General features: G+C 38.4%; 1 protein-coding gene across 2 annotated transcripts in view; it reads right to left on the reverse strand.

Annotated features, from left to right (window-relative positions):
- Positions 1 to 2,076: 2,076 nt before the first annotated feature.
- Positions 2,077 to 27,965, reverse strand: part of TRMT1L (tRNA methyltransferase 1 like) — a 50,393-nt gene continuing 24,504 nt past the window's right edge. For both annotated transcript variants that reach the window (XM_036754556.1, XM_036754555.1), the window contains exons 8-16: positions 18,740 to 18,819; positions 15,867 to 16,116; positions 15,009 to 15,221; positions 12,840 to 13,030; positions 9,026 to 9,104; positions 5,422 to 5,588; positions 4,486 to 4,545; positions 2,695 to 2,821; positions 2,077 to 2,588 (exon numbers count right to left, since the gene is read on the reverse strand). In XM_036754556.1, coding sequence (XP_036610451.1) covers positions 2,276 to 2,588; positions 2,695 to 2,821; positions 4,486 to 4,545; positions 5,422 to 5,588; positions 9,026 to 9,104; positions 12,840 to 13,030; positions 15,009 to 15,221; positions 15,867 to 16,116; positions 18,740 to 18,819 — 1,480 coding nt within the window. In that variant the 3' untranslated portion in view covers positions 2,077 to 2,275. The remainder of the gene's footprint in view (positions 2,589 to 2,694; positions 2,822 to 4,485; positions 4,546 to 5,421; positions 5,589 to 9,025; positions 9,105 to 12,839; positions 13,031 to 15,008; positions 15,222 to 15,866; positions 16,117 to 18,739; positions 18,820 to 27,965) is intronic.

The raw sequence follows: 27,965 nt of genomic DNA on the forward strand, positions 1-27,965 counted from the left end.
CAATGGTAGGACAAAAGTCAAGATGACTGGCGATGGCGCGGTATGCAGTGGATGACCTTGGCATCCTTGATGTCTGACCTAGCTTTAAGTGCTCCACAGCTACCTTCATGGCTGTTGGAACAAACTGTTCTCATCCACCCATTCTGCCAGGGGAAATCTTCACATGCTTGGGGTACAGGTTTGAGGTGTGTATGTTACCCTTTACCTGGTTCACCCCATCACTGCTGTGATGGTTTTACCAGAGTGTAGCTGCTGTGCATGCTACAGCTTCTTGGAGCCAGAAGTGAGAGCTGAGTGACAGCTGGACACCAAAGGTGGATGAGTGGCTCTTAAAAGGGCTGAGCAAGCCCTCATACCAGAGCTGCTGGTCTTCCCTGAACACCCCATAGACCCTAGGCATCCTGAGTAGAGTAACTGGGAATTTTTTAGCCTGAAGAAGATGTGTATATTTATGTGACCCAATGCTTTAGAGTTTAGAGTTGATCTTACTGACTCGAGGGAAGAATTAGAAGTAAAGGGTGGGAGTTTGAGGCAAATTAGTCTTGATGTAGAATAATTTACTTTGGGGGGCATTGGGTTCCTCTCATTGGAGATCTAGCAACTCTAGGCAGCTTACTGGATATGTTGTAGAAGGGATCCTTTTTTGCATATAAATTAGACTAGATGGCTGCTGAATTCCCTTCTAACTCTGAAATCCAGTGAAAAGTAAATGGTCAAAGTGTGAAGGAAGATAAAACTAAGCTTGGTGGCTAATTTGGATATGAAAGAGGAAGTAGTTAAGGTTCAAGAGTTGAAGACTACCATAGTATTACAGACAGCTAAATATTAGCTGTGGGTGGATAAGCTTTGGAGAAAGGTAAGTCTGAGATGACAGCATGGGATATCCAGGTGGGAATGTCTAAGAGATGTAAAAATCAGTGGAGCCCAGAAGATACAGATGTGGCATTCATTCAGTAGAGGTGATAGCTCAAGCTGTCTTGAGTGTTCACCAAAGAAATCATGAGAGTTCTCCAAAAATGCTACACCATGGAGTATCATGACTAACAAGCAAGTACTTAAATGGTAGTTATGTATTAGTTTTCAAACTAATCAACAGACTTTTTTCAAGCTGTAGTTGACTGGTCCTTTTATTCCCTCTAACAAGCTTCAAGGAATCATAAAGATATTCTGTAACCATTCATTTTCCTTACAACCATGTGAAGACCACCACGCTGTCAATATAAATGGAAGCTAACACTTCAGGAGAAAACTGGGCTTGCAAAATGAGAATGCACTATGGGAATGCTTTTTGCTTACTGAAATGATTGTTCATTAAGTACGACAACTTTGAGAACTTGGAAAAGAACAATGCATTGAAAGTATGAGAAGTCCAAGTACCTAGACAAGTCTTATTTTGAAATGTCAGAAGCTACCACTGAATTTTCTCAGAAATTCACTGAGGAATAAGCATATTCCAAACCTTTCTGCCCAAAATACTCTTCAAATAACAGAGGGAAAAAAAATAAAAAAGCCCCAAATTTTTAAACCTATTTTTAGTCTTTTTACTCTTTGATGCTTATTTAAAATGCTTTTTATACGATGCTTAACACTGAAAATGATAAATCACTTCATAAGATTACATTTTTTACTTTTAAAAGGCAGATTACAACCAGATTAATGTGTTTTATGCAGTGTGTGAGGCAATGAGATCATTCACCTGTTGATCTCTTACATGTCTAAGTCTGGTGCCTGATGGATTACATTATGATAATTATAAAAAAAAAGCCTTAAATGCATAAGAAAAATTTGCTGCACACCAATCCCTCTCCCTTTCACTGGTAAAATATTTGTCATTTCTACCTTTGGCACAGACATACATCTGACTGAGCAGTTAGCTACTTAATGGTGAGATACAATGTAGGCCCAGGAGAAATATTTGTAAGCTCAAGGTCATGGTAATGCTTAAAGGCTTCTGGCTCCTTCTATCTGCCCTATAAAAAGTTTATTTACCATAAACATGGTGAATAGGCTCAAGTGGTAATGTGCAATTGAGAGTATTTCAAAACGGCTATGAGAAATGTACACAACAGTCAGCTGTGAAACTCTTCCAAGTTATTTAACCAGAGGGGTGACATCAACCACAAAATTTGTATCACATGAAACATCTGTAAACTTCTGAAACTGTCTCCTTTAGAATAAGAAAGTTTCAAAGCATAGCTCTCCAAACCCACTCAGAAACCAATTAGAAACTGCTGAGGTTTCTATATAAAAATATGACTGTTTTATATTTGTTACATCACAGAACAGGAGTGCTCCAGTCATCTGTCAGGACATCTGGGAACAAGCTCTCATCACTGGATTTATCGTTCCCCGTGGCCTCATCAGCTCCGCCATCCACTGACATAGGAATGGAGTCTGTTCTCGTACCATCAGTTGCTGACTGTATGTGACCCTCTGACTGTCCTCCAGCATAGGTGGGTGCACTGTACTTCATAAGGATAGCTTTGAATTGGCTCAGTGGCGCATCTGTACGGACTCCCATGGGATCGAAATGGGTGCGGCTCACCCGGAAGCCGGCTTGGGAAAGATACTGCAGAAACTTGTTTAACCTGCCAAGGAGAAGAGAAAAGGGATGAGCGCTTCCCCTTCCATTCAGTTCAGACGGCTTTCAGAACCAACCACCAAAGTGCCCTCTGACACCACGCGCCCTCTTACTTCGGCATGTTCATCCCCTTGATACTGTGTCTATGGATGTTGTAGTAGAAGGAAGGGTGTTCGGCGTTGATGTCGGCCTTCTGTTTCTTGGTAGCATTTCTGCATATTTCATTACTTTTCCTCTTCCCTGAAATACACAAAGATTGGTCTACTTTCCTTAAGAGACATCTACAACAGCATGTTTATAAAAGATCTTGGGAAGCATGGTGCGGTGCCTTAAACAAGAAAGAGATGTTTTTGCTGTGCCAATTAAGCCTTTGTTTTAAGTTTGCCTTCTTCTCATTCTGTAAAGTCACCTAAGAAAAAATTAATCCAATAACTTCTTTAGGAGATACTAGTAATATACTAAGGTATCTTTATATAAAATTGCTGGACTCAAGAGTCCTAAGACCTGCCTTAGGTCTGGATATTATAATTTAACTCCCTGTGCTCTGTCTCTGAGCAAATCCCTTAAGTTCTAGTCCTCAGTTTCCTCATAAGCAAAACAGGGATGATACTTGCCTTTCCTCACAGGGCCAATGTTGTGAACAAATGAAACAATATAAAGTTCTCTGGTGGTTAATTACTATTATACCATTTGCTGCTGACTGTTTCACGTTTGTCTTTCCAACTAGATTTTAAACTCCTTCAAGCTAGGTGTGCTGTCTCATATATTTTATCTTTCACAGTACAGCATAATAAATAGAATAATGTCAATAAAACTTGTTTGGTGTTGGATTCACCAAAAAACACAATTCACAAAAATATCCAGGAGTTGGAATAAGTAAGTGAAAAACGCATCCACTGCGATGAATTAAATTGTGACGAATTACTACTAAATACAATGCCTAATGCTGGATGCAAAGGACAGATGATCAAACATACCTCCTTTTGAATATTCAGTGCTTATGGCTGGGCTGTGGCAACATAAAAGAGATGAAAATACTTCCAAGAGTAATTTACAGATTTAGCGTTGTAACAATTAAACTACCTAGAAGATACTCCAAAGAGCTAGACAAAATAATAAAATTCAGTTGGAGAAACAAGAGATCTAGAATATTAAGGGAAATGATTGAAAAATGTAGAAACAAAGGGGAAAAGCACTTCCAGACCTTAAACTATATTTTAAAACAATAATCATCAAAAACACCATTTGGTACTGATTAAAACATCCCAAGCTGCCTTGATATCACTAAACATTACATTTGCCTCCCCCTGCCCCCCCCCCCCCCAAAAACAACACTTCCCTCCTCTCTGCAGAAGAAATAAAAGAGAGTTAGGATGTAAAACCTAGATCTCTCCTCTCCTAGTTTAGTACTATATTTTTTTTCATGGAAAAAAATGAACACTTTTCTCTGTACTTTTTGGGGGCATATTATCCAAAAACATTTTAAAGCCTGATGTTTTATGTAATGAAAAGCTACATATGGTTCATTAAAAACAGAAATATGGCAAAATAATTAAATCTAAATAATCCAAAGAACTTGTATTGTTTAGGTTGATGAAAAACTCTCAAGGCTAAGGAATATGGTATTGTGATTAATCAAATGTTCATATTAGAGAGTTCTCATAGCATATATACTTCTATTGAAATAACTAGAATATAATCACATGCCTAGCTGAAACCTCGCCAAATAAAATCAAATCTTTCTTTGATGTGAAAGGCACTTTGGTTTCTTTTAATACTTCCAAATGCCATTAGGCTAGATAAGTATATAATTGCTAGTAAAGTAAGTAAAGTATTTTCAATGAATACAATGCCACAAAAATAAGCCTTTTCTCTATGTTTTTCTTGATAAATAAAATACATACCATGTACAACATAATAATCTGTTCCAGTATCTGGAGTTTTAATAACTACACCACATTCCTCTAAAAGATAAAGAGCAAATGGGAATAAAATATTTTATAAAATTATAGTGACGACAAAAATTAGATTAAGTATGAAATTATTAATGCTGCCCCAACCTCCCCCCCCCCCATTTTTATCTGAATTACCTTTGAATTTATAGATGGAAGAAAAGGTGGGGATAACAGTCCCAGCTCTTAATCAAGAGCTAGCCAGATTATACATGAATACATTTATAGAAGAAAGTAGCAAAAAAGGATGAACAACTTTTTAGAGTTACTTGAATAAGACCCAAAAAGTCCTACAGAAATTTGTGATCAGATTACTTTTAGGACCCTCAACAGTACTTTTTCTACAGGTCAGAAAAAGGGGTTAAACAAATAACAAATTAGCTTCTAATTTAATTCACCAACTAAAGCTATCAATGTTCTGTCCTTCTGATTAAGCATGAACACAAATTACAAGATGAATATTCTGATCTTAAAACAACAACTGTGACTTGAAACAAGTAAGAAGGACTTAGTTCTACATTTTTTAAAAGAATTTTTGTGGCATAGGTATTAACTGTTCTTCAAAAATTCAATAGAACACAGACGATGTTAATGTGGTTTTCTAAGTCAATCTGTAGGCCTGAAGGTTAGTGGCCCTGTTTCTATTTGAGTTTGACACATCACTGCTATAGGCAATTGTCCACTTCTTTGAATTCTCTGATTTGCTAGCATATAAGTATATGTGGTAGTTTCTGATAATTTTTAAAATTTCCCCTTTGTTCATTCTGAAAAGGGAACCTTAGTTGAAAGATTAATAGCTCATTGCATCATTTTTAATTATAAAACTAAAGCAGATTCCAAAAAAAGATGAAATATTTTTGGTGAGTGCTATGTCATTCCCTTAGTCACCTTGCTTATTGAGACTTGTAGGTGCATGAATTGAAAACTGTTTTAGAGTGGTGCACTCTGCCTCACAGATTAAAGTCTTTATTAGGGGCTGAATGTCGTCTAAACCATGCTGAACCGCTTCAAACAGCATTCTTCGGAGGAATCCAGTATTAAAGAGGGAACCTGACCTGGACAAATAAAGAAAATAAAATGAACACTGAGCCTGAAAAATGCATATAGTCTTTAAAGGAAAAGAACTATATTATTTAACCAGTGACTGATCTATATAATTAAGTGATACTGGAAGGGCTAATATTCAAACAGAATTTATGATTCATTTTTAAATCTGCTTGCTATTAATCTGGGTTATGGTTTTTTTATGATCTCAGTTCAATGGCTTAATAATAAACCTAGTGGGATTAGTTGAGAAAAAGAAATCCTTGTTTCTGTTATGTATGTGAGGTATCCTTTTTTTGGGTACTTGAGAAAAATACCAAGAAATATGACACAATCTCTGCCTTTGGAACTCAGACTAAATGAAAGGATACTATATAATACACATGAAAATATGACTAAACCATACATGGCAATAAATGCCAAGTAAGTAATGTGGAACTTGAAGGGAGGAGTTACTGTTATGTGTTGGTCCTAAAAGATTAAATAGTTAAAATAAATATGCTTGAAAAAATAAATTTTAGATGCTTAATAGAGTGGAGTATTGAATGGTTACACAACAGTTCATGTGAAAAAGACACGTGAATGTGCGTGTGTGGGGGAGGTTGATTTTAGGCTACATGGATAAGGCAGAATATTCAAAACAATTTAGATTACTGTCCCATTGTACTCTGCTCCAGTCAGACTAAATCTGGAGTATTTTGTTCTATTGTGGGCACTATGTTTTAGCAATGATGTTGATAAGTAAGAACATAGTGAGAGCAGCATGATGAAGGTGGTGAGGGGCCATAAAACCATGCCATACAAAGATTGTGTGAAAGGATTATAAGATCATATGGAGTCAGAAGGGAATTTAGGTCATCTAATATAACTCGCTTACTTTACAGATGACAAAGATGTAGCATGAATGCCAAAGTGACTTGATCAAGATCATATGGGTAATTAGCAGAAGAGCTAGGATTTCGATCCAGGATTGACCAGGATTCAGACCCTTTGCCCTTCCTTTGCACCATGCTGTTTTTTATGGAGATTTAGCTTAGAGAGAAGACTTGGGGAATATGTGACAGCTGTATTCAAGTATTTGAATACTGTTACATCAAAGAAGAGTTTTAATTTTGTTACTTGGTCCTAGAGGGCAGAACTAGGAGCAACAAGTGTTAAGTTTAAGAGGCAGGTCTATGGATTTGTACAATGTAAACACATATAGTCAGTTCTGATACAATGTGCATTTCAAAAAATATAAATCTGTTCCAATGTGAGGGAACATTTTGAGCATAACAAATTTCAAATTTGCTTCTGTGTCATTTTTCCCATGGGAAGATGAGATGAACAGAGAAAATTGTACCACTTTATAATAACTCTCAAGCTGCAGCCATTCCAATGCCCACTTTCATAATTACACTTCAAGTCTTTGAAAGTAAAGTGTCATATTTATTGTATATTTTCTGGTACAGTACGAACTCTGGGTTGAGGAGGGCTGGTCGTCCTTTCTTCTCCTCTTCCCCCAAGGCCTCCAGAGTGCAGGCCAAACAACACTATTTGTTATTTATGCATTTCTTAATCATTTCACATATATAAAACTGGGTTCCTACTTTTATTAGGTTCCTTTTTAAAAAATTGAGACATTACTGTGTCATTTTGGAGCGTTATACCCTTAAATCTACTTCCCTTGTAAACTCTGTGGCTTTTATGGACTGGTTTTGTATAGCGCAGTACTTTTCAGAGCTGAGAAACCTTGGGAAACAGAGAGTTCTAGTTCACTGAAGGTCTACAAGAGAAGGCTAGTTGACTTGGGGATGCTAGGGATGTTGTAGATGGAATTCCTTTTCAGGTATGGGCTGGACTAGACGATCTCCAGAATCTCCTTCTAACTGAAATTCTATGATGAGCACGACAAAAAAAATTACCTACAGAAAATCAAACTCATGATGTTCCTTTAAATTCCATCTTTTTATTATTACTTTTCAGAAGTAATAGAATATGTCTATTTTCACCTTGCAGATGGCAAAGAGGCTTGCTCTGAGTCCTGTGATATTTCCCAGAGCAGGCCTGAGGTAAAGATTCTGAAGAAAAACTTAAAACTGTTAAGATTCCTACAACTCATAATTGATTTGTGCATGAAAAGTAGCTTTTCCTGACATGATGATGGTAAGCATGGCCATTGTTTTAAATGTATCATAATCACACTTAAATAGGGCATTCAGGTTTGAAAGTACATTTCACTTTAAAGCTAGAAGGGCCCTTCAGGAACATTCAATCCAAACCCCGTATTTTACAGAGGAAGAAATGGAAGCTCTGGGAGGTAAAGACTGTCTGAGGACACAGAGAATCAGTGGCCTGGGTCAGATGAGGAGATGGGCTCCTCATTCAGTGCTTTTCTTCCAGTCACACCTGCCATATAGTATTATCTGACCCTTTCCCAAAACCTGAGAGGAGAGCTTAGCAAGCATTATTATTCACATTTCACCCACGTGGAGTTTTAAGGCAGACACTCAAGAAGTGTGATTCAAACCCAGGTCTCTCTGGACTCCAGGCTTAAGTCCTCTTTGCACGATGTCACGCTGTCCCCCCGAATGTCAGTGGTAGAAGATACTTTAAAAATAGCCTAATCTTACAACCTCACTTTGTGGCTGAAGGCCAGAAAAATTAAGTGACTTGCTTGAGATGACCCTGCTAGTTATGGGAGGAGTCAGCATAGAGACTAGGTCTCCTGACTTCTGGCCTGGGGGCCTTTCTACTACATCATGTGACACGCATTTCATGTCTCGTGTTTCGATGTACACCCTTTTCACTTAAACGACTCCTGTGTCAGAGGTGCGAGAGAAACCTTTAAAAAGTAAAGTTTAGTTTTATAATTATATGTTTTTAAAAGCCTCTCCCTAACATATATGGTCAACTTCCAATTCAGGGACTAATTTTCTTGCTCATGAATTATGATTATGATAAATGAGAACGTTAATATAGTGTTTTCTATGCACCAAGCACTGTGCACTTTATAATTATTATCTCATTGGATGCTCACAAGAGTCCTGTGAGATAGGTGCTATTACCCCCATTTTACAGATGAGGAAACTGAGGCAGACAGAGGTTAAGCGACTTAGGCAGGGTCATATAGCTAGTATCTGAGGCAGGATTTGAACTCAGGTCTTCCTGACTGAAGATTGGGCCCTCTCTCCACTGCAACCCCTAGCTGCCCTAGGCAGCTTATCCAGACTATTTTCCTCTTCTACTACATAACCTTTTAGCACTGATAGCAGCTAGGCAGGGTAAAGAAAGGAATGAATCTCAAATTATGCTACTTGTTAATAGCTGAGGTCTAAAGAGAAAGAGGTGGCCATGTTTTATAAAAAAATTTTTAAATTTGTCAACACTATGGCCACACCTATCCCTGATTATTAAATCTTGGCTATGATAAGCAATTATGTATATTACTTTACTCTCAGGTACATACCATAAAGGACCAAGTTCTATTGCTGTCTTTCCAGGCATGCTTCCATGGCAGTCACATGGCAGCTGTCTATATGGGTTTTCTGTATAAAAAAGAAAATAGAGGTGTAGGTGTAATTTATTTAAGTAAATTAAAATGCACTCATGTTAGAACAAAAACACAGCTTTTGCTAGGACCTGGAAGATCCAAAACAAAACCAAAGCTTCTGAAAACCCAAGCCTCCATTCTATTAGCTGACTTCACTAGTGGAATAATCTCAAAGGGGTGTACCTAAGCAGAGCATAATTCATATTAGAAAACCCTAGGAGATCTGTCATCTCAGGTCATCTGTGGTTCAGAGAATGGAGAGACTGTACAGATAAGATACAGACAGGATAAATTGGGCATGTTGAAAAAAAGGCTGGCTGGTTGGTTGTTGTCCTTTGTTCTTGAAGAGGACCAAAATGACATCATTAGAGTCAAGTTACAGTGCGTTCAACTATGGCTGATCATACCAATATGAGCTCAGAATGCTCTACCACAGGCTGGGAATAAATAGTCCACGTGAACATTTGGGATGGATTCTCTAAATTTGTACATTTTGTGTTTCTTTTGAGCTACTTTAATTCTGCTTTGCTCACTGAGCACAGCACCATCTCTGATGAGGGCATGCTGTGATGGATGGTCCTATGCTAGTGTTTCTCATGTTTTCCAATCAATTCCAAAGTTCTTCAGAGACCTTAAGAGTGTCCTTGTATTGTTTCTTCTGACTACCACGTGAGCACTTGCCTTGCTGGAGTTCTGCATAAAATAGTCTTTTTGGCAAGTATATGTTTGGCAAACAACATGGCCATCCTGATGGAGTTGCTCTCTCTGCAGTAGAGTTTGAATGCTTTGCAGAAAGGACCTCAGTATCTGGTACCTTATCTTGCTAGGTGATCTTTAGAATCTTCCTAAGACAATTCAAATGGAAGCAATTCAGTTTTCTGGCATGGGGCTGATATACTGTCCAGGTTTCACAGGCACACAACAATGAAGTCAGCACAATGGCTCTATAGACCTTCAGTCTGGTAGGCAGTCTAATACCTCTTTTCTTCTCTCCCACACTTTCCTTCAGAGTCTCACAATCACTGAGCTAGCTCTGGCAACGCATGCATCAACCTCATTATCGATGTGTATATCCCTGGAAAGTACAGTGCTAAGGTAAGTGAACTTATCTACAGTACTCAAAACTTCTCCATTTGCTGTAACTGATGGTCCCGCATATGGATGGTGTGGTGCTGGCTGACGGAACACCTGTGCTTTCTTGGTGTTAATTGTTAGGCTAAGATTAGCACAAGCAGCAGAGAATTTGATCCATACTTTCTTGCATCTCACCTTCAGAGGCTGCATTGAGTGCACAATCATCTGTGAACAAAAAATCACGTACCAACACTCCCTCCACTTTGGTCTTGGTTTGTGGCCTCTTCAAGTTGAAGAATTTATCATCAATGCAGTAATTGACATCGATGCTGTGTTTATCCTCAATGAAGGCATTTAACAAGATAGCTGAAAACATCATGCTTTTTTAAAAAGCACAGGAACAAGTACACAACCTTGTTTCACTCCACTGGTGACTAGGAAAGTGTGAAAGCATTATCCATGGGCAAGTATGCTGTCATGAATCTGATGTACAATACTAATGAACTTCTCTGGGCAACCAAATTTTGACATGATTTTCCATAAGCCTACGCAATGACCATACCAAAGGCCTTGGTTAGATCTACAAATGTTGTATACAGACCTCTGTATTTCTCCTGGAATTGCTGGGCAGCAAACCCATTTCAACTATTCCTTGGCCCTTTCCAAAGCCACACTGGCTCTCAGGTAGATGACCATTTTCCAAATGAAGGATCACCCTAAGGAGGGCTCTGGCAAGAGTCTTGCCAGCAATGACTAAGAGAGAGGACCTCGCCTGTGACTGTCACAGGACAATCTATTTCCTTTGCCTTTGTAGAGATAAACAATGGAGGTGGCCTTGAACTCCTGAGGGATAACCTCTTCTTGCCATATAACTTGGAAAATTTCAGTCAGCTTTTGTATGAGCAAAGGACCTCCCTACCTTGTAAATCTCAGCTGGAACAGAATCAGCACTAAGTGCTTTGCCACATGAAAGGAGCCTAATAGCATTCACAACCTCTTCTTCAGCTGGAACTTCAGCTAGGGAGGGACTGACTTCAACCTGAGGTAAGTAAATGGTCAATGGCCTCAGCATTGACTGATGATGGTCTGTTGAGAATACTACTGAAGTGTTCATCCCATCTCTCTAGGCTCATGTCCTTATCACTAATCAATGTGGCTCCATCAGCACAGAGCAGTTGAGATGCATCGTAGGTTTTTGGCCCATAAATAGCCTTGGGCATCATAAAACCACTTTGGATTGTTATTATCAGCATAAAACTGAATTTCATCTGCCTTCTTACTGAACCAAGAATCCTGCATCTCTCTAAACTTTGGCTATACTTTACTTTTGATGGAATTAAATGCTGCCTTCTTAGAGCTGGATGAGCTATCCAGCTGGTAAACCCTGTGGGGGTCTCATTTTTCATTTAGCAGCTTTTGAATTTTTCTATCATTTTCATCAAACCAGCCTTGATGTTTGTAAGTGTTCTGACCCAGATGAGCAAATGCAGTGCTGTACACCAAATCTCTGAAAGCTGCCCACTCCTTTTCTGATCCAACGTAGGCAACTATATGTTGGCTCAACTTTCCCTCCAAGTTAGCAACAAATTATTCCCACTCAGAGAAGAGCTCTAATCTGTTGACACTAATTCTTCTGGCAGACATTTTGCCTAGGGGCCACCACTTCTGCTGAATGTGAATATTTAGCTTGGCAAGGATAAGCCTATTATCAGTCCAGCACTCTGTACCACACATTGCCTTCGTCACCCTCACATCCCGTCTGTCTCTTCTTAAAATCAAAGAGTCTATTAAATGCCAATGTTTGCTGTAAGGGCACATGCACAAAGTTTTATTGCATTTAGGTAAATAATGCTGGTGATGAGAAGGTTATGAGATGCACAAGTCTTCAGTAATAAGTGACTATTACTGTTGCTCTTTCCAACTGCATTCCTCCCAAGGACTCCCTGCCATTACTTTGGCATTAAAGTCACCCAGAATTATAAGCTTATCCTCTTTTGGTACATTGATGATAAGGGTCTACAGGTCTTCTGAAGATTTTTCTTTGACCTCATCAAGGTTTGTCATGGTGGGGGCAGAGGCACTGATGATGGTGGCATAGTGTTTTCCTCCAAGTGGCAATCACATTGTCATGAGTCTGCTGTGACTCCTTTTGGTAGGCATACAAGCTTGTTGACTAGATTAGTTTTGATTGTAAAACCTACACCGGCTTCATGGTGTTCCCCTTCACTGTGGCCACTCCAGGAAAACATGTATCCAGCTCCAACTTAAGTAAGTTGGCCTTCATTTGCCAGTCTTGTTTCACTCAGGGCTGCTATTTGGACATAGTACCTGCTGAGTTCTCTCACAACAACAGCTGTTCCTCTTTCAGGTCTACTATTAAGATCATGAAGCACTAGAAAAAGCTTTTTGCCAAAGGTGAGATTTTAGTTGAACTGATCAAGGAAGCCAGGGAAGCCAGGAGGAAGGAATAAGGGAGAGAATTCCAGGTATGGGAGACAGCCAATGAAAATACTATACAAGTAGTTATTAGGGAGGAGGTTGGGCTAGAAAAGTATATATTTGGTAATAAAAGTAAATACTAGTTTAATAAATTCATATCAATGTTTTAGCTGCTAAGTAACAGAATTCTAACATGGGAAATAAAATTCTTACTTACCTTCTACCATATTACCATCCTTCTGAAAAATCCTCTCTTCACACCACTGACAGTGAATCAGGTATCTAATTTTCTTTGCTGTTTCATCAGCTGGGGTAGGACCCCTCAAAACTCTCACAACCACAAGGACAAAATGTTCCAGGGCTACTGCAAACAATACTTCTATACCTTTATTACAACGAGTTGCGGCTCTATAGGAATGAGAAAGAGGAGAAGTTGCTTTTAGAGATCAACTATAGTTTCACTACTTGGATAATGCTAACTTGGACAGTGTAGATTGAGAAGAGAATTCAATTCTCATTAAAAAAGTGCTTTACAAATAGAATTACCACTATTACTTTCACCCACTTTTAAAAATGGAGAAATGAGGCTGCTTGGAGTGTGAAGCAAGATCAGAGCTGCCCCTTCTCCCCCTGCTATGCTGACTTCTGTCAGCTACCTCTCATACCTCATCTCCTTTGCCACCTTCCCTGCCCTATGCCTTGCCCTGCTATTACCTTTCTATCCTATTACCTACTAGTCTGCTGGTCTGTTCTGTCTGATTTTGCGTGTGAAATTTCCTTTATTTAGGAGGATGTTTTTTCCTTTAGTAATCATATACATATGTGTGTGTGTGTGTGTGTATATACACGTGTGTGTATGTGTGTTTATGTGTGTGTATAAAATTTATTGTATGCTAAGTGCTGGGGGAGAGATACAAAGACAAGGTTTTTGTAACACTCACAGTATGACACATGAGTAAATAACTATAATACAAATTATATTTAACTGTATGCAGTGGTACAACCAAATGTTTTGTGAGGCCTGAGTGAGAAAGTGTTGGAAAAGCTTTTATGGAGAAGGTGACAGTGATTTAGCCACAGAAGGATCAGGTAGACATGAGTGGTAAGGCATCTGAGGTATAGGGAATAGCAAGAGCAAATGTATACAGAAGGGCAACAAACAGTATAGAGACATGAATGGAGTTAGCAAATACCCGAGTTTTATTAGAGCATAGAGGGCATGAAGGGCATGAGATAAGACTACATATGGAGGCGGTATTGGATTGTGAAGGGCCTTGAATGCCAGCTAAGGAATCTGGATTTCAAGCAGTATATAAGAGGAACAACTGAAGGATTTTGAGTAGAGGAATATTATGATCATATTTATACATCAAGAATATTATTCTGACAACAACAAACATTCTTCTCCAATGGATCATCACAGTATCATAATTTAAATTGGTGGCAATGAGAATCTTCATTGGGGTAGCAGACCTACCTAATGGATCTGACAGGTTTTGTGGAGGTAGAATCTCTGCAGGACTTGACAAGTGACTGGCTATATGGGGTGAAGAAGCAAATTTTCTCTTCCTTTTTTCTACTGATGTAGATCTATCACAAAACCCATTTATCTTCAGCAAGCCTTTCTTGATGAAATCTACCTGAATTTGATTGGATACTGCCCCTGTGGCCTCAGCATTACTAGTTTAGTTTGCACATACTAACTTACATTTGCTGACGTTTTCTCAGAAACATTAAGCCACTTATTCTACGTACGTTCTATCTCCCTGAATTAGGAGAAGTGCCCAAGGAATAGAGGGGGTCTTCTATTTCCTCTGTATGGTACCTACTGTAGCAACCTGCACATGACGGGTGCTTGATAAATGCTGAATGAATTAAGCCCCTCAGTTCTCAACTGAATGAAGAATCATTGCTTGGAGCCAAAACAATTAAATAGAGGAGAAACAAAATAAAAAGGACATAGTAATTTAATAAGCTTTCTCCCTAACCTTGGATAAAATTTATGTTTTTCCTTTCCCTCCTGCTTTTGTCCTTCCTTTCTTATCCCTTCTTATCTTCTACAATGAAACATACTAATCTGAAGCCACCCTTTACTTATCCCCCCCCACAGCTTCAACGGTTTTTTCATAAGCTTTAAAAGGAATTTATATGACAATAATTTATACATCTGGCACAGGTTTTTGCCTCTTAAGAATTCTTTATATGAAACTCCCAACAATTAGAAATTACCACATAAAATAAAACATATAAAACATTATCAATTCAACTCAAAACACAGAAATACAATATATACTGCATGGATATTCTGGTAAACTAGATAGCAAACCCTACCATACATAATTATATAAGATACTAGAATACTAGGAGGTGTGTTAGAAATCAGTACCTTGCCACGGCAGCCACAACAATTCTGGCTGCCAGTTCCTTGTAGTATTCAGTTCGCACAATGTTACAGCCATAGTGTCGCCGGGCCACATGTAAAGCCTTTGCATATAAAGAACTGATGTCTGTTGAAGTTACTGACACTATCCCAAGATTCCTTACATTTCTGAAGGCAGAATCTAGATAGTTCACTGATGTTCCAAATGGGTCCAAGTGTCTAGAATCACAAAAGACATGTGAGCATTTAAAAATGCATTAATAACCACAAAGCCCATGACAGTCAGACTTCTGGTTAGCTTATCAGAGAAACTATGGCAAAAGATACATATTCGGTCATGTAAAGAGTTGTAGGAGAGATGCTCCTATCAAACTGACTATTTCATGTCAGACATAGAGCTCATCTTTACAAGTACATGAAAATCATGTGGATAATCTGAGGAAACTCAAATCATAAACAAACAAAATAAAGTTGGGATTAGGAGACCAAGTGCAAAATCTAGGGCTTGAAAATTAAAGTTGATGTTTTCTCTTAAGCTTTCTTTTTACTGGACCTCTGGTTTAATTGGCATAGGGATCTACCAGTGAAGAATCTCCCTTTAAGGACTCAGATGAGCAACTAAGATTCTTGGAGAACTGCCTGGGGCACTGGGAAATTAAGTGACTTGCCTAGGGTCACAGATTGGAGATGTCAAAATCCTGAATCCTGACTGAAGCCAGATCTTTTATCCACTGTGTTACATAATGCTGCTTCTCTTTCCTTATGCTAACATAGAAAAATTGCTCAATTAACCAGTATCAATAGTAGAAAAGGGACTTCTATAAATAGTAGGGAAGGAAGAAGTACAATACAATTTTGTCTTACATAAAGTCAAATGATCTCAAGTGCATTAGTACGTTGGCATCCATTCTGGTCACTTCAATAGCACCAACGTTTTCCTCTCCTTCTTCAAGAGCTTCATCACACTCATCCTCTTCTTTACTGTCCAACACCACTTTCATTTTGTTTAAATGGCAATTTTCCTGAATCATCGTCACAGAGTTTTCATTAAAATCATTAATAGTAACCTTGACTGCATTCCCAAGGTGTTTTGCCCACTGTAATCCCATTATGCCTTAGGAGAGATGAGGAAGAAAAGAAGGTATTTTATTTGCAACAAAATCACCATGAATAAGAGGAATGCAAATTATGCTTGTTACAAAGAATACAATTTTAGAAACATTAAAATGCATGTTTGAAATTCTAAATGTTTTCATAAACAATTTTTGGAAGTCTGTTAGGAAATTAAATATTTATTCAACATCAGGAAAAGCTACATATTTCCTACTGTTAACTAAGAAAGTCTGCTTAGTATGTTTTCATTTGTAGCCCTGTTGAGATTTTTGAGATCTCAGCTAAATATAAAAGTACCTTTTTTACACCCAGGGAGTGTTGAATAAAAGTGGTGGGGTACCAAGAACTTCTTTGATACAACAGTCACCTAATGAGAGGCAGGGGTGATAATCTTTGCCATGAGGTACAGGCTCACCCCAGAAAAGGGTGGCCAACTGGTTTGGGGGCTTAAGTGTCATTCACAGACAATTTCAGTGCTAGAGACACAGCCTTACCAACCAGAGCTGATGATGGAGTATCTCTCTTTGCCATCCAGTTACTGAGGAGTCTGGCTCTCTCCTCTGTGGCTTTAGGGAGCAGGCCTATGCTCCAACCCTTCTGGATGCTATGATCTGTAGCATTCTGTAGCAATGCTCCACTTAACTGAGAAACTTGAAATAAAGTTTTTAAACATGAGGAAGGAACACAAGATTGTAAAGAACTGTTTCATTAGAAAAAAACAGCAGAGAATGGAGGGAGAAACAGGACTGCTACTGATTTCTGGTTCATTATTTATTGAACAATGATTTATTAAGTGCTTGCTACAGAAGGGCCATGTGGCTTAGGGGAATAAAAAGAGTGCAAAGCAATCCTCGACCTTAAGGAGTTAATAGTCTGCTTGTGGGAGAGATATAACAGCTAACATTATACAGCACTTTCTATGTGCCAGCTCTATGCTAAGCACTTTACAATTATCTTCTCATTTGAGCCTCCCAACAACCCTGGGAGGAAGGTGCTATAATTATTCCCATTTTACACATGAGGACACTGAGGCTCACAAAGGTCAAGTGTCACACAGGCTATAAGTGTAGGAGGCCAGGTTTGAACCAGGTGTTTCTGACTCCAGGCCTGGCACTCTATCACCTGTGCCACCTAACTGGCCCCATCAGTCCCAGAGCCCCACTGTGACCCTGTCTGTGGTTATGGATTTGATCCTACATTTCTGAAGGCTGAGCTGATGATGGAATGTAAATTCTGCCAAGTCCTACCAAGCTGGAAAGACTTCACGTATTGTCCTGTAAATCTGGTACTTGCATTCTCCAGAACCAGCCCAACAAGCGACAGAGAGACTAATCACCCGTTTCTAGACACTCAATCAATTCTTTGTTCATGGCAACGCATGAAATAAAGAAAAAGGCAAAATGGTCCTCAGCCCTCTTCCGCTTCAGAAGGGAAGCAGCAGAGTGGTAGGAAAGGGGGCAGAGGGGGATAAAAATCACACCCTTTTTAGACTGTCTCCAAACACCAGTATTCTAAACATTGGACACTTGTTCAATGGAGCCAGTGAACTCTCTACATCCTGATATTCTTAGTCTAGATGAAATCAGATGGATGTAACTGCTTGGCTTGCAGCTTCTCTTGAAGAGGCAAACAAAGCTGGTGATACTGTTTTTTATCATGTGTAAAAAAGCAAAAGACCCCATAATTCCATAGACCATTTAGTCATCTTGTACTGAAGTGCACATGACAAGTATTTTTAAAAGACTACTAAATAAATCATGAAAAGATGCAGCTTATGAATCAACACGTTTCAGAGGGTGAAGAGGTAGGGAAATTATATGACAAACTTGCTTTAGTATATTATAGGAGGTAGGATTCCTATAATAGTTTAAGTATGAGGTAATCAGGGCAAGAATTAGGGGCTGAAGAAATGGAAAGGGAGTAAGAATCATTGACAGAGAAACTTAAAGGATCTGGCGATTGGCCTGGGGTGAAAGGGAGAGAAGCAAGGACATGAAAGAAAGGGAAAGCTGGTGACTGAAAAATCTTGGCACCTTAGACTCTTGTGTCAGGGGTTCTTAACCTGGGTTCCATGAATTTATTTTTAAAAATATTGTGATAACTGTATTTCTATATAACTGGTTTCCTGTGTAATCCTGGGCATTTTATTTTATGCATTTCAAAACATTTTTCTGAGAAGGGAATACGCTTCAACAGATTGCTAAAGGGGGTCCGTGCCACCCACAGAAAGCTAAGAGCCCCTGCTCCACACAAAAACATCATTAGTCAGGAGATTAGAAGATGACAAAGGAGTCAAACTTTCACCATAACAGGTACAAGGTATCCAAAAGAACTCTGACTAAAATAACTTCCAAGAATCAGAATGAGGCCTGAAAACAAGTGGACTATTTGGCTTGATGTTATTGGCTTTTGCCCCTTTCCTTTTTTGATTGTTATATCCAAATTTGGGGACTTTTGTTCAGCTTCCTGTTCTCCATTTACATTATGTTAGATTTTCAATTTTATATAAAATTTTCCATGTTTGATTCATATGCCTCTTATGTAAGAACCACTTAAAAAAAGATAGCAAATCTGGCAAATAAAATTAGGCTTCCTTGGTTATTCTTTAAAATTTCTTTTCTTACCAGTGGCCCCAAAAGCATCCAAACATTCCAAAGGCTTTCGTTCCTCAGCCAACACGGCCAGCGTGGAGAATATCAGTTGCCTGGAAGAAAGTTTCAAAGTCTGAAATAATTTTACTTCTCTAAGGGCTCCTTTACTGCTTTAAAAAGCCCTCAGGATAATCAAACAATACTCCTAGGAGGGACCTCGGAGAGCCTCTGATTCATCACAAGCTTCAATAGGAATCCCTTCTACGCTTCCCTGACAAATGCTTACTAGCCTTCATTTGAAGGCTTCAAATAGTGGGGGCCCAACTGTATTCCAGAGTGCCTATTCTATTTTTGCACCGTGCGAGTGTGTAAGAAGTTTTTCCTTATATTGGATTAACATCTCTCTCTCTGAAACTCCTACCCATGTTCTAAGTTCTGTTCCTGGGGCCAACTAGAAGTCAGATTCTTTTTTTACAGGACAGCCTTTCAAATTCTTGAGGTGTTATTACAAATCCCCTAAAGTCTTTCTTTTTTGGGCTAAACATTCTAAAAGGTATGAACAAGGCCCTTGACCACCTTGGTTGAACCACTGCCTTTGAACACTGCAGTTTATTACTAATGTCCTTCCTAACATGTATCATCCAAAACTATACACTACTTTAGGTACAGTCTGATCAAGGAAGAGAAAAAGGGAACGTCATCTCCTCAATCCTGTAGACTAAGTCACTCTAAATGTAGGCCAAGATTGCCTTTCATTTTTGGTCAACACACTCTGTTCTCTGCAATCCTCAATTTCTCTGTACCTATTGGCTCCTTATCTACTGCATACGAACACACCCTTATCTTCCCAAACCTTAAAAAACCCTCATTAGACTTGCTACCTCTTCAAGCTACAGTCTCTAAGTTCCCCTCCTTTTTACAACCAAACTCTCAGAAAAAGCTGTCAGCGCTAATTGGCTCCAGAGCTGTGCTTTAGAAAAATCACTTTGGTAGCTGTGTGAAGGAGAGACTGGAGTGGGAGAAACTTAAGGTAGACAGACAGGTGAGAGATGGTGACTGTGTAAGCAGAAAGGAAAGATGCAAAATGGTGTGGAGGTAGAAACAGCAAGTTTTGACAAATGACTGGATATGTGTTTAGGGAGTGATAGGAGTCAAAGAGGGCAGCTAGGTGGCACAGTGGATAGGGTAACAGGCCTGGTATCAAGAAGACTCATCTTACTGAGTTCAAATCTGACCTCAGACACTTCCTGGCTGTGTGATTCTGGGCAAGTCACTTAACCCTATTTGCTTCAGTTTCTCATCTGTAAAATGAGCTGGAGAAAAAAATGGCAAACAATTCTAGTATCTGTTAAGAAAACCCCAAACGGGGTCACAAAGAGTTGGACACAACTGAAAAATGACTGAACAAGGAGTCAAAGATGATCCTGCAGTTGTGAAACTCAGGCAGCTGGAAGGATAGTGGCACCCTTGACACTAAAAAGGAAGTTGAGAAGAGTGTGATTTTGGAGGGAAAGCTAACATAGCAAGACATGATGAAAATCACAACATGTTCATGCCTGCTTATCCTGTGTGACACTGTCCCTGTCAAAACAAAAAGAGACGGGGATGGAGCTCTTATTTACTGGTCATGGTTTGGAGCACCTAACCCTTTCTCTGAGGAGCACTGAGCAGCTCCACAAAGGAGCAGGGATGGGAAGCTAGGAGAGCAGAATTTCCCCAAAGACACTTGTGCAGCTTAAGCAGCTAGATAGCACTGGGATTGTAACTACTTTGAAGAGTGATACATGAACTTAGGGGCTCGCACAATGGAGGAGGATGGTGTGGGGGATAAGGGCAGGAGTGGTTGTGTTACGGGTAATCATGGAGATAAGCCCCATGACTGGCTTCACTGGGGAGAGTGGAATGAGACTCATCTTCCCATTCTACCATTGATGGCTCACATGAACCCCCTGGGGGCAGGTTAGAGCTCCCACTTTTGGAGATCACCGTTCTTCTTTTTCTGGGTGGCCTCCCACGGGTTAAATTAACCTTTCTATACACATGATCCCATGATCAGCCCTGGATTCTTTCCTGATGTTCAGTTCCATAACACCAGTTGCTTATTAGACATTCTGAACAGAAGTATAGTATGGTAGGCATCTTCAATTACACATGTCCATTGTTCTTCCTCCCAAACTCTCCTTCTTTGTAATGTCATTACTTTTGTCAAAGGGACTGATATCCTTTTGGTAACCCAGATTTCTGACCTCAGTCATCTTTGATCCTCAATTTCCTTTTACCTCATGTTTCCATTCAATCTCCGTATTTTGTAAATTCTGTATCTCTTGGACTTGTGCCCTTCTCTCCTCTCACATGGTCTTCATCAGCTCTCATCTTAATTATTGCCACACTACAGAAGCCACTGAACTGGGCTGCTTCATTCAAGTTCTTCCCTTCTCTAATCCACATTCCACACAACTGCATAAGTGATACTTCTAAAGCACTGCTCTCTAACTGGGCCACTTGTTCACTAAACTCTAGCAGTTTCTATTACCTCCAGGATTAAGTAGATTAAAAATATACACAAAGTACAAATGAAATAATTTTAAGGGGAATCTTAAATACTGTTTGGCATTAAAAGACCTTTACAGTCTTATTATGTATTATTTTCCTTCACGTACTGTACAGTAGCCACACTGGTGTCTTCACACATGGCACCCCATCTCCTGTCTCTGTATATATCGGGCTGTCCCTCGCCTGGAACACCGCCCCTCCTCATCTCTGCCTCTAAAAAGTCCGTTTCTTTCAAAGCTCAGCCCAGACACAGCCTCCTTCTAAGAAACACGAGGTCTTTCCTGAGCTTCAGCTGTTGGAGCTTCCCCTCAATTTATTTCACATGTACTTTGTGAATATTTTTAATCTGCTTATATTTGTTCTTGCTTCCCCCTACTGAAGTGGGGGTGGGGGGGACCGTTTGACTTGTGTTGTATCCTGAAGGTCCAGCATAGTGTAGACACTTCTCTCAGATATTATATCATACAAATGGCTGTTTAAGCATACTTCTCTGCCACGTACTTGTGAAGCTCATTTTTTGAATATAAGTATATTTTAGAAGTAGTCTGATTAACACAGAAAACAGAGGGTCAGTCTTGATAGCATATCTCTATTATTGTATCCTAAGATTACACTCGCTGAGTTTTGTGGTTGCTTTAATACATCACTGACTCTTTTTAAACTTATAAAGAATGAAGATGCGATGGAGCCAAGATGGCTGAGGGAAGCCAGGAAGTTGCTTGAGCTCTCCCAAGTTTCCCTTGGAAACAAGATTAAATCAAGTGTGAGTGACAGAACCTACAAAAAGATGAAGTGAAAAATTTTTCCAGCTTAAAATAACTTAGAAGGGCTTCAGGAAAGGCCCATCTCATTTAGGTAAAAGGGGAATACAGCCAGCACAGATAGTTTCCAGGCAAGTCAGTGGTAGTCTCTTAACCACAGCACAGATCAGCAACCAAAGCTCCCTGGTCCTGGCTTAGCAGGCCAGTGGCATAGTAAGCCAATTTTTTGAGACCTCCAGCCACAGTGTAGAAGGCACGCTGCCAGTCCCAGAACCCTCTGCACAATAGGTGGGACTAGGCCAATCCACCCCAGTGCAATGGGCAAGCCATGAGCCCCGGAGGCCCCAGTGCAGAAAGTCAGTGACCAGGGCCCTGGCCCCCAGCACAGGAAGCTTGAGACAGTGCCCCCTGCCCCAGGCACAGAGCTCAACTTTAAGTCACAAAATAGGCTAAAACATGAGCAAAACCCAGAAAAGATCCCTGACCATAGCAAGTTACTACGGTGACAGGGAAGATCAAAACATAAACTGAGAAGAGGACAGCAATGTCAAAACGCCTGTGAAGTCTCAAGGAGGAACATGAACTGATGTCAAACCCAAAAAGCCTTTTTGGAAAAGCTCAAATCAAATAAGAGTTGCAGACGAAAAACTGGGAAGAGAAATGAGAGTTATGCAAGAAAGAGTCCACAGTTTGGAAAAGGAAGGACAAAAACAGAATGAGGAAAACAATTCTTTAAAAAGCAGAATTGGCCAAATGGAAAGAAATCCAGTGAAGAAAACAACTCCTTCAAAATTAGAATTGGGTACGTGGAAGCTAATGACTCCACGATACATCAAGAATCAGTCAAACAAAATCAAAAGAATGAAAAAATAGAAGAAAATATAAAATACCACGTTGGAAAAAGAACTGACCGAAAAAATAGATCTAGGAGGGATAATTTAAAAAGTACTGCATTATCTGAAAGCCATGATCAAAAAGAGAGCTTGGCTGTATCTTTCAAAAAATTATCAAGGAAAACTGCACTGATATCCCAGAACCAGAAGGTAAAATAGTCACTGAAAGAATCCACTAATCACCTCATGAAAGAAATCCCCAAATAAAAACTCCAAGAAACAATGTAGCCAAATTCCAGAATTACTGGATCAAGGAGAAAATACTGCAAGTAGCCAGAAATTAACAATTTAAATATCAAGGAGTCACAGTTAGGATTACACAGGACATAGCAGAGGATCAGAGGGCTTAGAACATGATATTCCAAAAGGCAAAGGAGCTTGGACTACATCCAAGAACCAACTACCCAGCAAAACTGAGCATAATCTTTTAAGGGAAAAGACTGGACATTCAATGAAATAAGGGACTTTCATACTTTCCTGATGAAAAGACCAGAGCTGAACAGAAAATGTGATCTTCAAATACAAGACTCAACAGAAGCATAAAAAGGTAAACAAGAAAAAAAAAAACATGTTAATAAAATTTAAACTGTTTTCCCTACACAGGAAGATGATACTTATAACTCTTGAGAACTGTATCTCTATTAGAACAGTTAGAAGGAATATACACAGACAGAGGGTAGGGGCATAAACTGACTTTGATGTGATGATGTAAAAAAAAATCATGGGATGAAAAAAAGGATTGAACTAGTAGAAGAGGAAAGGGGGAGGCAGAATAGGGTAAATTACATCACATGAAGAGGTGCAAAAGACCTATTATAGTAGAGGGAAAGAAGGGTGGGGGTGAACATTGTTTGAACTCTCACTGAATTTGCCTCAAAGAGGGAATAACATAGACACTCAGTTGGGTATAGAAATTTATCTTACCCTACAGGGAAGTAGGAGGGGAGAAGGGAAAGAAAAGAGAGGGGGGACTGATAGAAGGGAAGGCAGTTGGTCAGAAGCAAAACACTGGTGAGGAGGGACAGGATGAAAGGAGGTAGAAAAGTACAAATAGGGGGAAATACAGGATGGAGGGAAATACACAGAAATCATATCTGTGAATGTGAATGGGATGAACTCTCCCATCAGAAAGAAGTGGACAGCAGATGGATTGAAAACTAGAATGCTACAATATATTGTTTGTAAGAAAACCATTTGAAGCAGAGAGATACACACAGAGTAAAGGTAAAAGGTTGAAGCAGAATATATTATGCTTCAGCTGAAGTAAAAAAAAAAAAAAAAAAGCAGAGGTAGCAATCCTGATCTTAGACAAGCAAAAGTAAAAATAGATCTAATTAAAAGAGATAAGGAAGGAAGTTACATCTTGCTAAAAGGATACCATAGACAATGAAGTCATATCAATACTAAACATATATGCAGCAAGGGATATAGCATCCAAATTCTTAGAGGAAAAGTTAAGTGTGTTACAGGAAGAAACAGACAGGAAAACTATACTAGTGGGGGACTCAACCTCCACCTCTCAGAACTAAATAAATCTAACCACAAAATAAACAAGAAAGAAATTAAGGAGGCGAATAGAATTTTAGAAGAGATAGATATGATAGACCTCTGGAAAAAACTGAATGGGGTTATAAAAAGGAATATACATTTTTCTCAGCAGCACCTGGTACCTACACAAAAACTGACTATGTATGACGGCATTAAAAACCTCACAATCAAATGCAGAAAGGCAGAAATGTTAAATGCATTCTTTTCAGATCATGATGCAATAAAAATTAATGTAATGAAGGGCTATGGAATGAAAGACTAAAAATTAATTTGAAACTAAATAATCTAATCCTAACGAATGAGTGGATCAAACAACAAATCATACAATCAATATTTCATCAAAGAGAATGACATTATGAGACAAAATATCAAGATTTATGGTGCAGCCAAAGCAGTTCTTAGGGGAAATTTTATATTTCCAAATGCTCATATGAATAAAGAGCAGATCAATGAATTGAGCATGCAACTAAAAAAGCTAGGAAAATAACAAATTAAAAATGCCCAATTAGATGCCAAATTAGAAATTTTGAAAATCAAAGGAGAGATGAATAAAACTGAAAGTAAGACAAGTATTGAACTAACAAATAAAACTAAGGGCTGGTTTTATGAAAAAAACAAAAAACAAAAAACAACCACAAACAATAAAATAGATAAACCTTTGGTTAATTTGATTAAAAAAGAAAAAAGACCAAGTTACCAGTATTAAAATGAAAAGGGTGAATTCACCACCAATGAAAAGGAAATTAAAGCAATAATTAGGAGCTATCTTGCCCAACTGTATGCCAATAAATCTGACAATCTAAGTGAAATGGATGAATATTTACAAAAATATAAACTGCCCAGATTAACAGAAGAAATACAATACTTAAATAACCCCATTTGAGAAAAAGAAATTGAACAAGCCATCAATGACCTCCCTAAGAAAAAATCTCCAGGGCCAGATGGATTTACTACAAGTGAATCTACTAAACATTTAAAGAACAATTAATTCCAATACTATATAAACTATTTGGAAAAACAGTTGTGAAGAAGGAGTCCTACCAAATTCCTTTTATGACACAAATATGATGCTGATACCTAAACCAGGAAGAGCCAAAACAGAGAAAGTAAATTATAGGCCAATTTCCCTAATGAATATTGATACAAAAATTTAAATTAAAATATTAGCAAAGAGATTACAGCAATTTATCACCAGGATAACATACCATGACCAGGTGGGATTTATACCAGGAATGCAGGGCTGGTTCAATATTAGGAAAACTATCAGCATAACTGACCACATCAAGAACAAAACTAGCAAAAATTATGATGATCTCAATAGATGCAGAAAAAGCTTTTGACAAAACACAGCAACAATTCCTATTAAAAACACTAGAAAGCAGAGGAATAAATGGAGTTTTCCTTGAAATGGTAAATAGTATCTATCTAAAACATCAGCAAGCATTTCATGTGGTGGGGATAAGCTAGAAGCTTTCCCAATAATATCAGAGGTAAAATAAGGATGCCTTATACCACCACTATTATTCAATATTGTATTAGAAACATTAGCTTTAGAAATAAGAAAAAGAAATCGAAGGAATTAAAATAGGCAATGAAGAAACAAAACTATCACTCTTTGCTGATGATATGATGGTATACTTAGAGAATCAATAAAAAAACTACTTGAAATAATTAACAACTTTAGCAAAACTGCAGGATATAAAATAAACCCTCATAAATCATCACCATTTCTATGTATTACTAACAAAATCCAGCAACAAGAGAAATTCCATTTAAAACAACTATAGACAATATAAAATATTTGGGAATCTACCTGCCAAGACAAACTCAGGAACTATATGAACACAAATACAAAATACTTTTCGCACAAATAAAGTTGTATCTAAACAACTGGAAAAATATCAATTGCTCATGGGTAGACTGAAATAATATAATAAAATGACAATTCTATATAAATTAATTTACTTATTCAGTGCTATACCAATCAAATTACCAAAAATTATTTTATAGAGCTAGAAAAAAAAATAAAATTCATCTGGAAGAATGAAAGGTCAAGAATATCAAGGGAATTAATGAAAAAAAAAATGCAAAGGAAGGTGGCCTAGCTGTACCAGATCTAAAACTATATTATAAAGTAGTAATCACCAAAGCTATTTGGTACTGGCTAAGAAATAGTGTGGTGGATAAGTGGAAGAGGTTAGGTAAAAAGGACACAGTAGTAAATGACTATAGTCATCTAATGCTTTATAAACCCAAAGTTTCCAACTTCTGGAATAAGAATCCACCATAGGACAAAAACTGTTGGGAAATCTGGAAATAGCATGGTAGAATGTAGGCACAGACCAATATCTCACACTGTATACCAAGATAAAGTCAAAATGGGTACATGATTTAGACATAAAAGGTGATACCACAAGCAAATTAGGAGAGCAAGGGATAGTTTACCTGTCAGTTCTATGCAGAAGGGAAGAATATTTGACCAAACAAGAGATTGAGAACATTATGAAATGCAAAATGGGTAATTTTCAAACAAAACCAAGGCAACCAAGATTAGAGTGAAAGCAGAAAGCTGGGAAACAATTTTTATAGCAAGTATCTCTGATAAAGGCATTTCTCAAATATATAGAGAACTGAGTCAACCTTTTAAGAATACATGTCATTCCCCAATTGATAAATGGTCAAAAGAAATGAAAAGGCAGTTTTCAGATGAAGAAATTAAAGCTATCTATAGTTATATGAAAAAACGCTCTAAATCACTTATTGATTAGAAAAATACGAATTAAAATAACTCTGAGGTACCATCTCACACCTATCAGGTTGGCTAATATGACAGAAAAAGAAAATGATAAATGTTGGAGATGTGGGAAAATTGGAACATTAATGCATTTTTGTTGGAGTTGTGAACTGATCCAACCATTTTGGAGAACAATTTGGAACTACGCCCAAAGGGCTAGAAAACTGTCTATACCTTTGATTCAGCAATTTCACTACGAGGTCTATATCCCAAAGAGATCATAAAAAAGGGAAAATAACCCATATGTACATGAATATTGATAGCAGCTCTTTTTGTGGTGGCAAAGAATTGGGAATTGAGGGGATGCCCTTCAACTGGGGAACGGCTGAACAAGTTGTGGTATATGAATATAATGGAATACTATTGTGATACAAGAAATGATAAGCAGGCAGATTTCAGAAAAACCTGGAGTTAGATGAACTGATGCTGAATGAAGTGAGCAGAACCAGAACAACATTATACCCAGTAACAGCAACATGTTTGATGACCAACTTTGATAGACTAAGCTCTTCTCAGCAATGAAATCTTCTAAGACAATTCCCAAAGACAAGATGGAAAAGGCTATCCTCATCCAGAGAAAGAACTATGGGGTCTGAGTGCAGATTGAAGCATACCATTTTCTCTTATTTTCCTTTCTCGTGGTTTTTCCCTTTTGTTCTGATTTTTCTTTCACAACATGACTAATGTGGAAATGTTTATCATAATTGTAC

The sequence above is a fragment of the Trichosurus vulpecula genome, chromosome 4 (assembly GCF_011100635.1).
Source record: "Trichosurus vulpecula isolate mTriVul1 chromosome 4, mTriVul1.pri, whole genome shotgun sequence".
In the NCBI taxonomy this organism is placed as follows: domain Eukaryota; kingdom Metazoa; phylum Chordata; class Mammalia; order Diprotodontia; family Phalangeridae; genus Trichosurus; species Trichosurus vulpecula.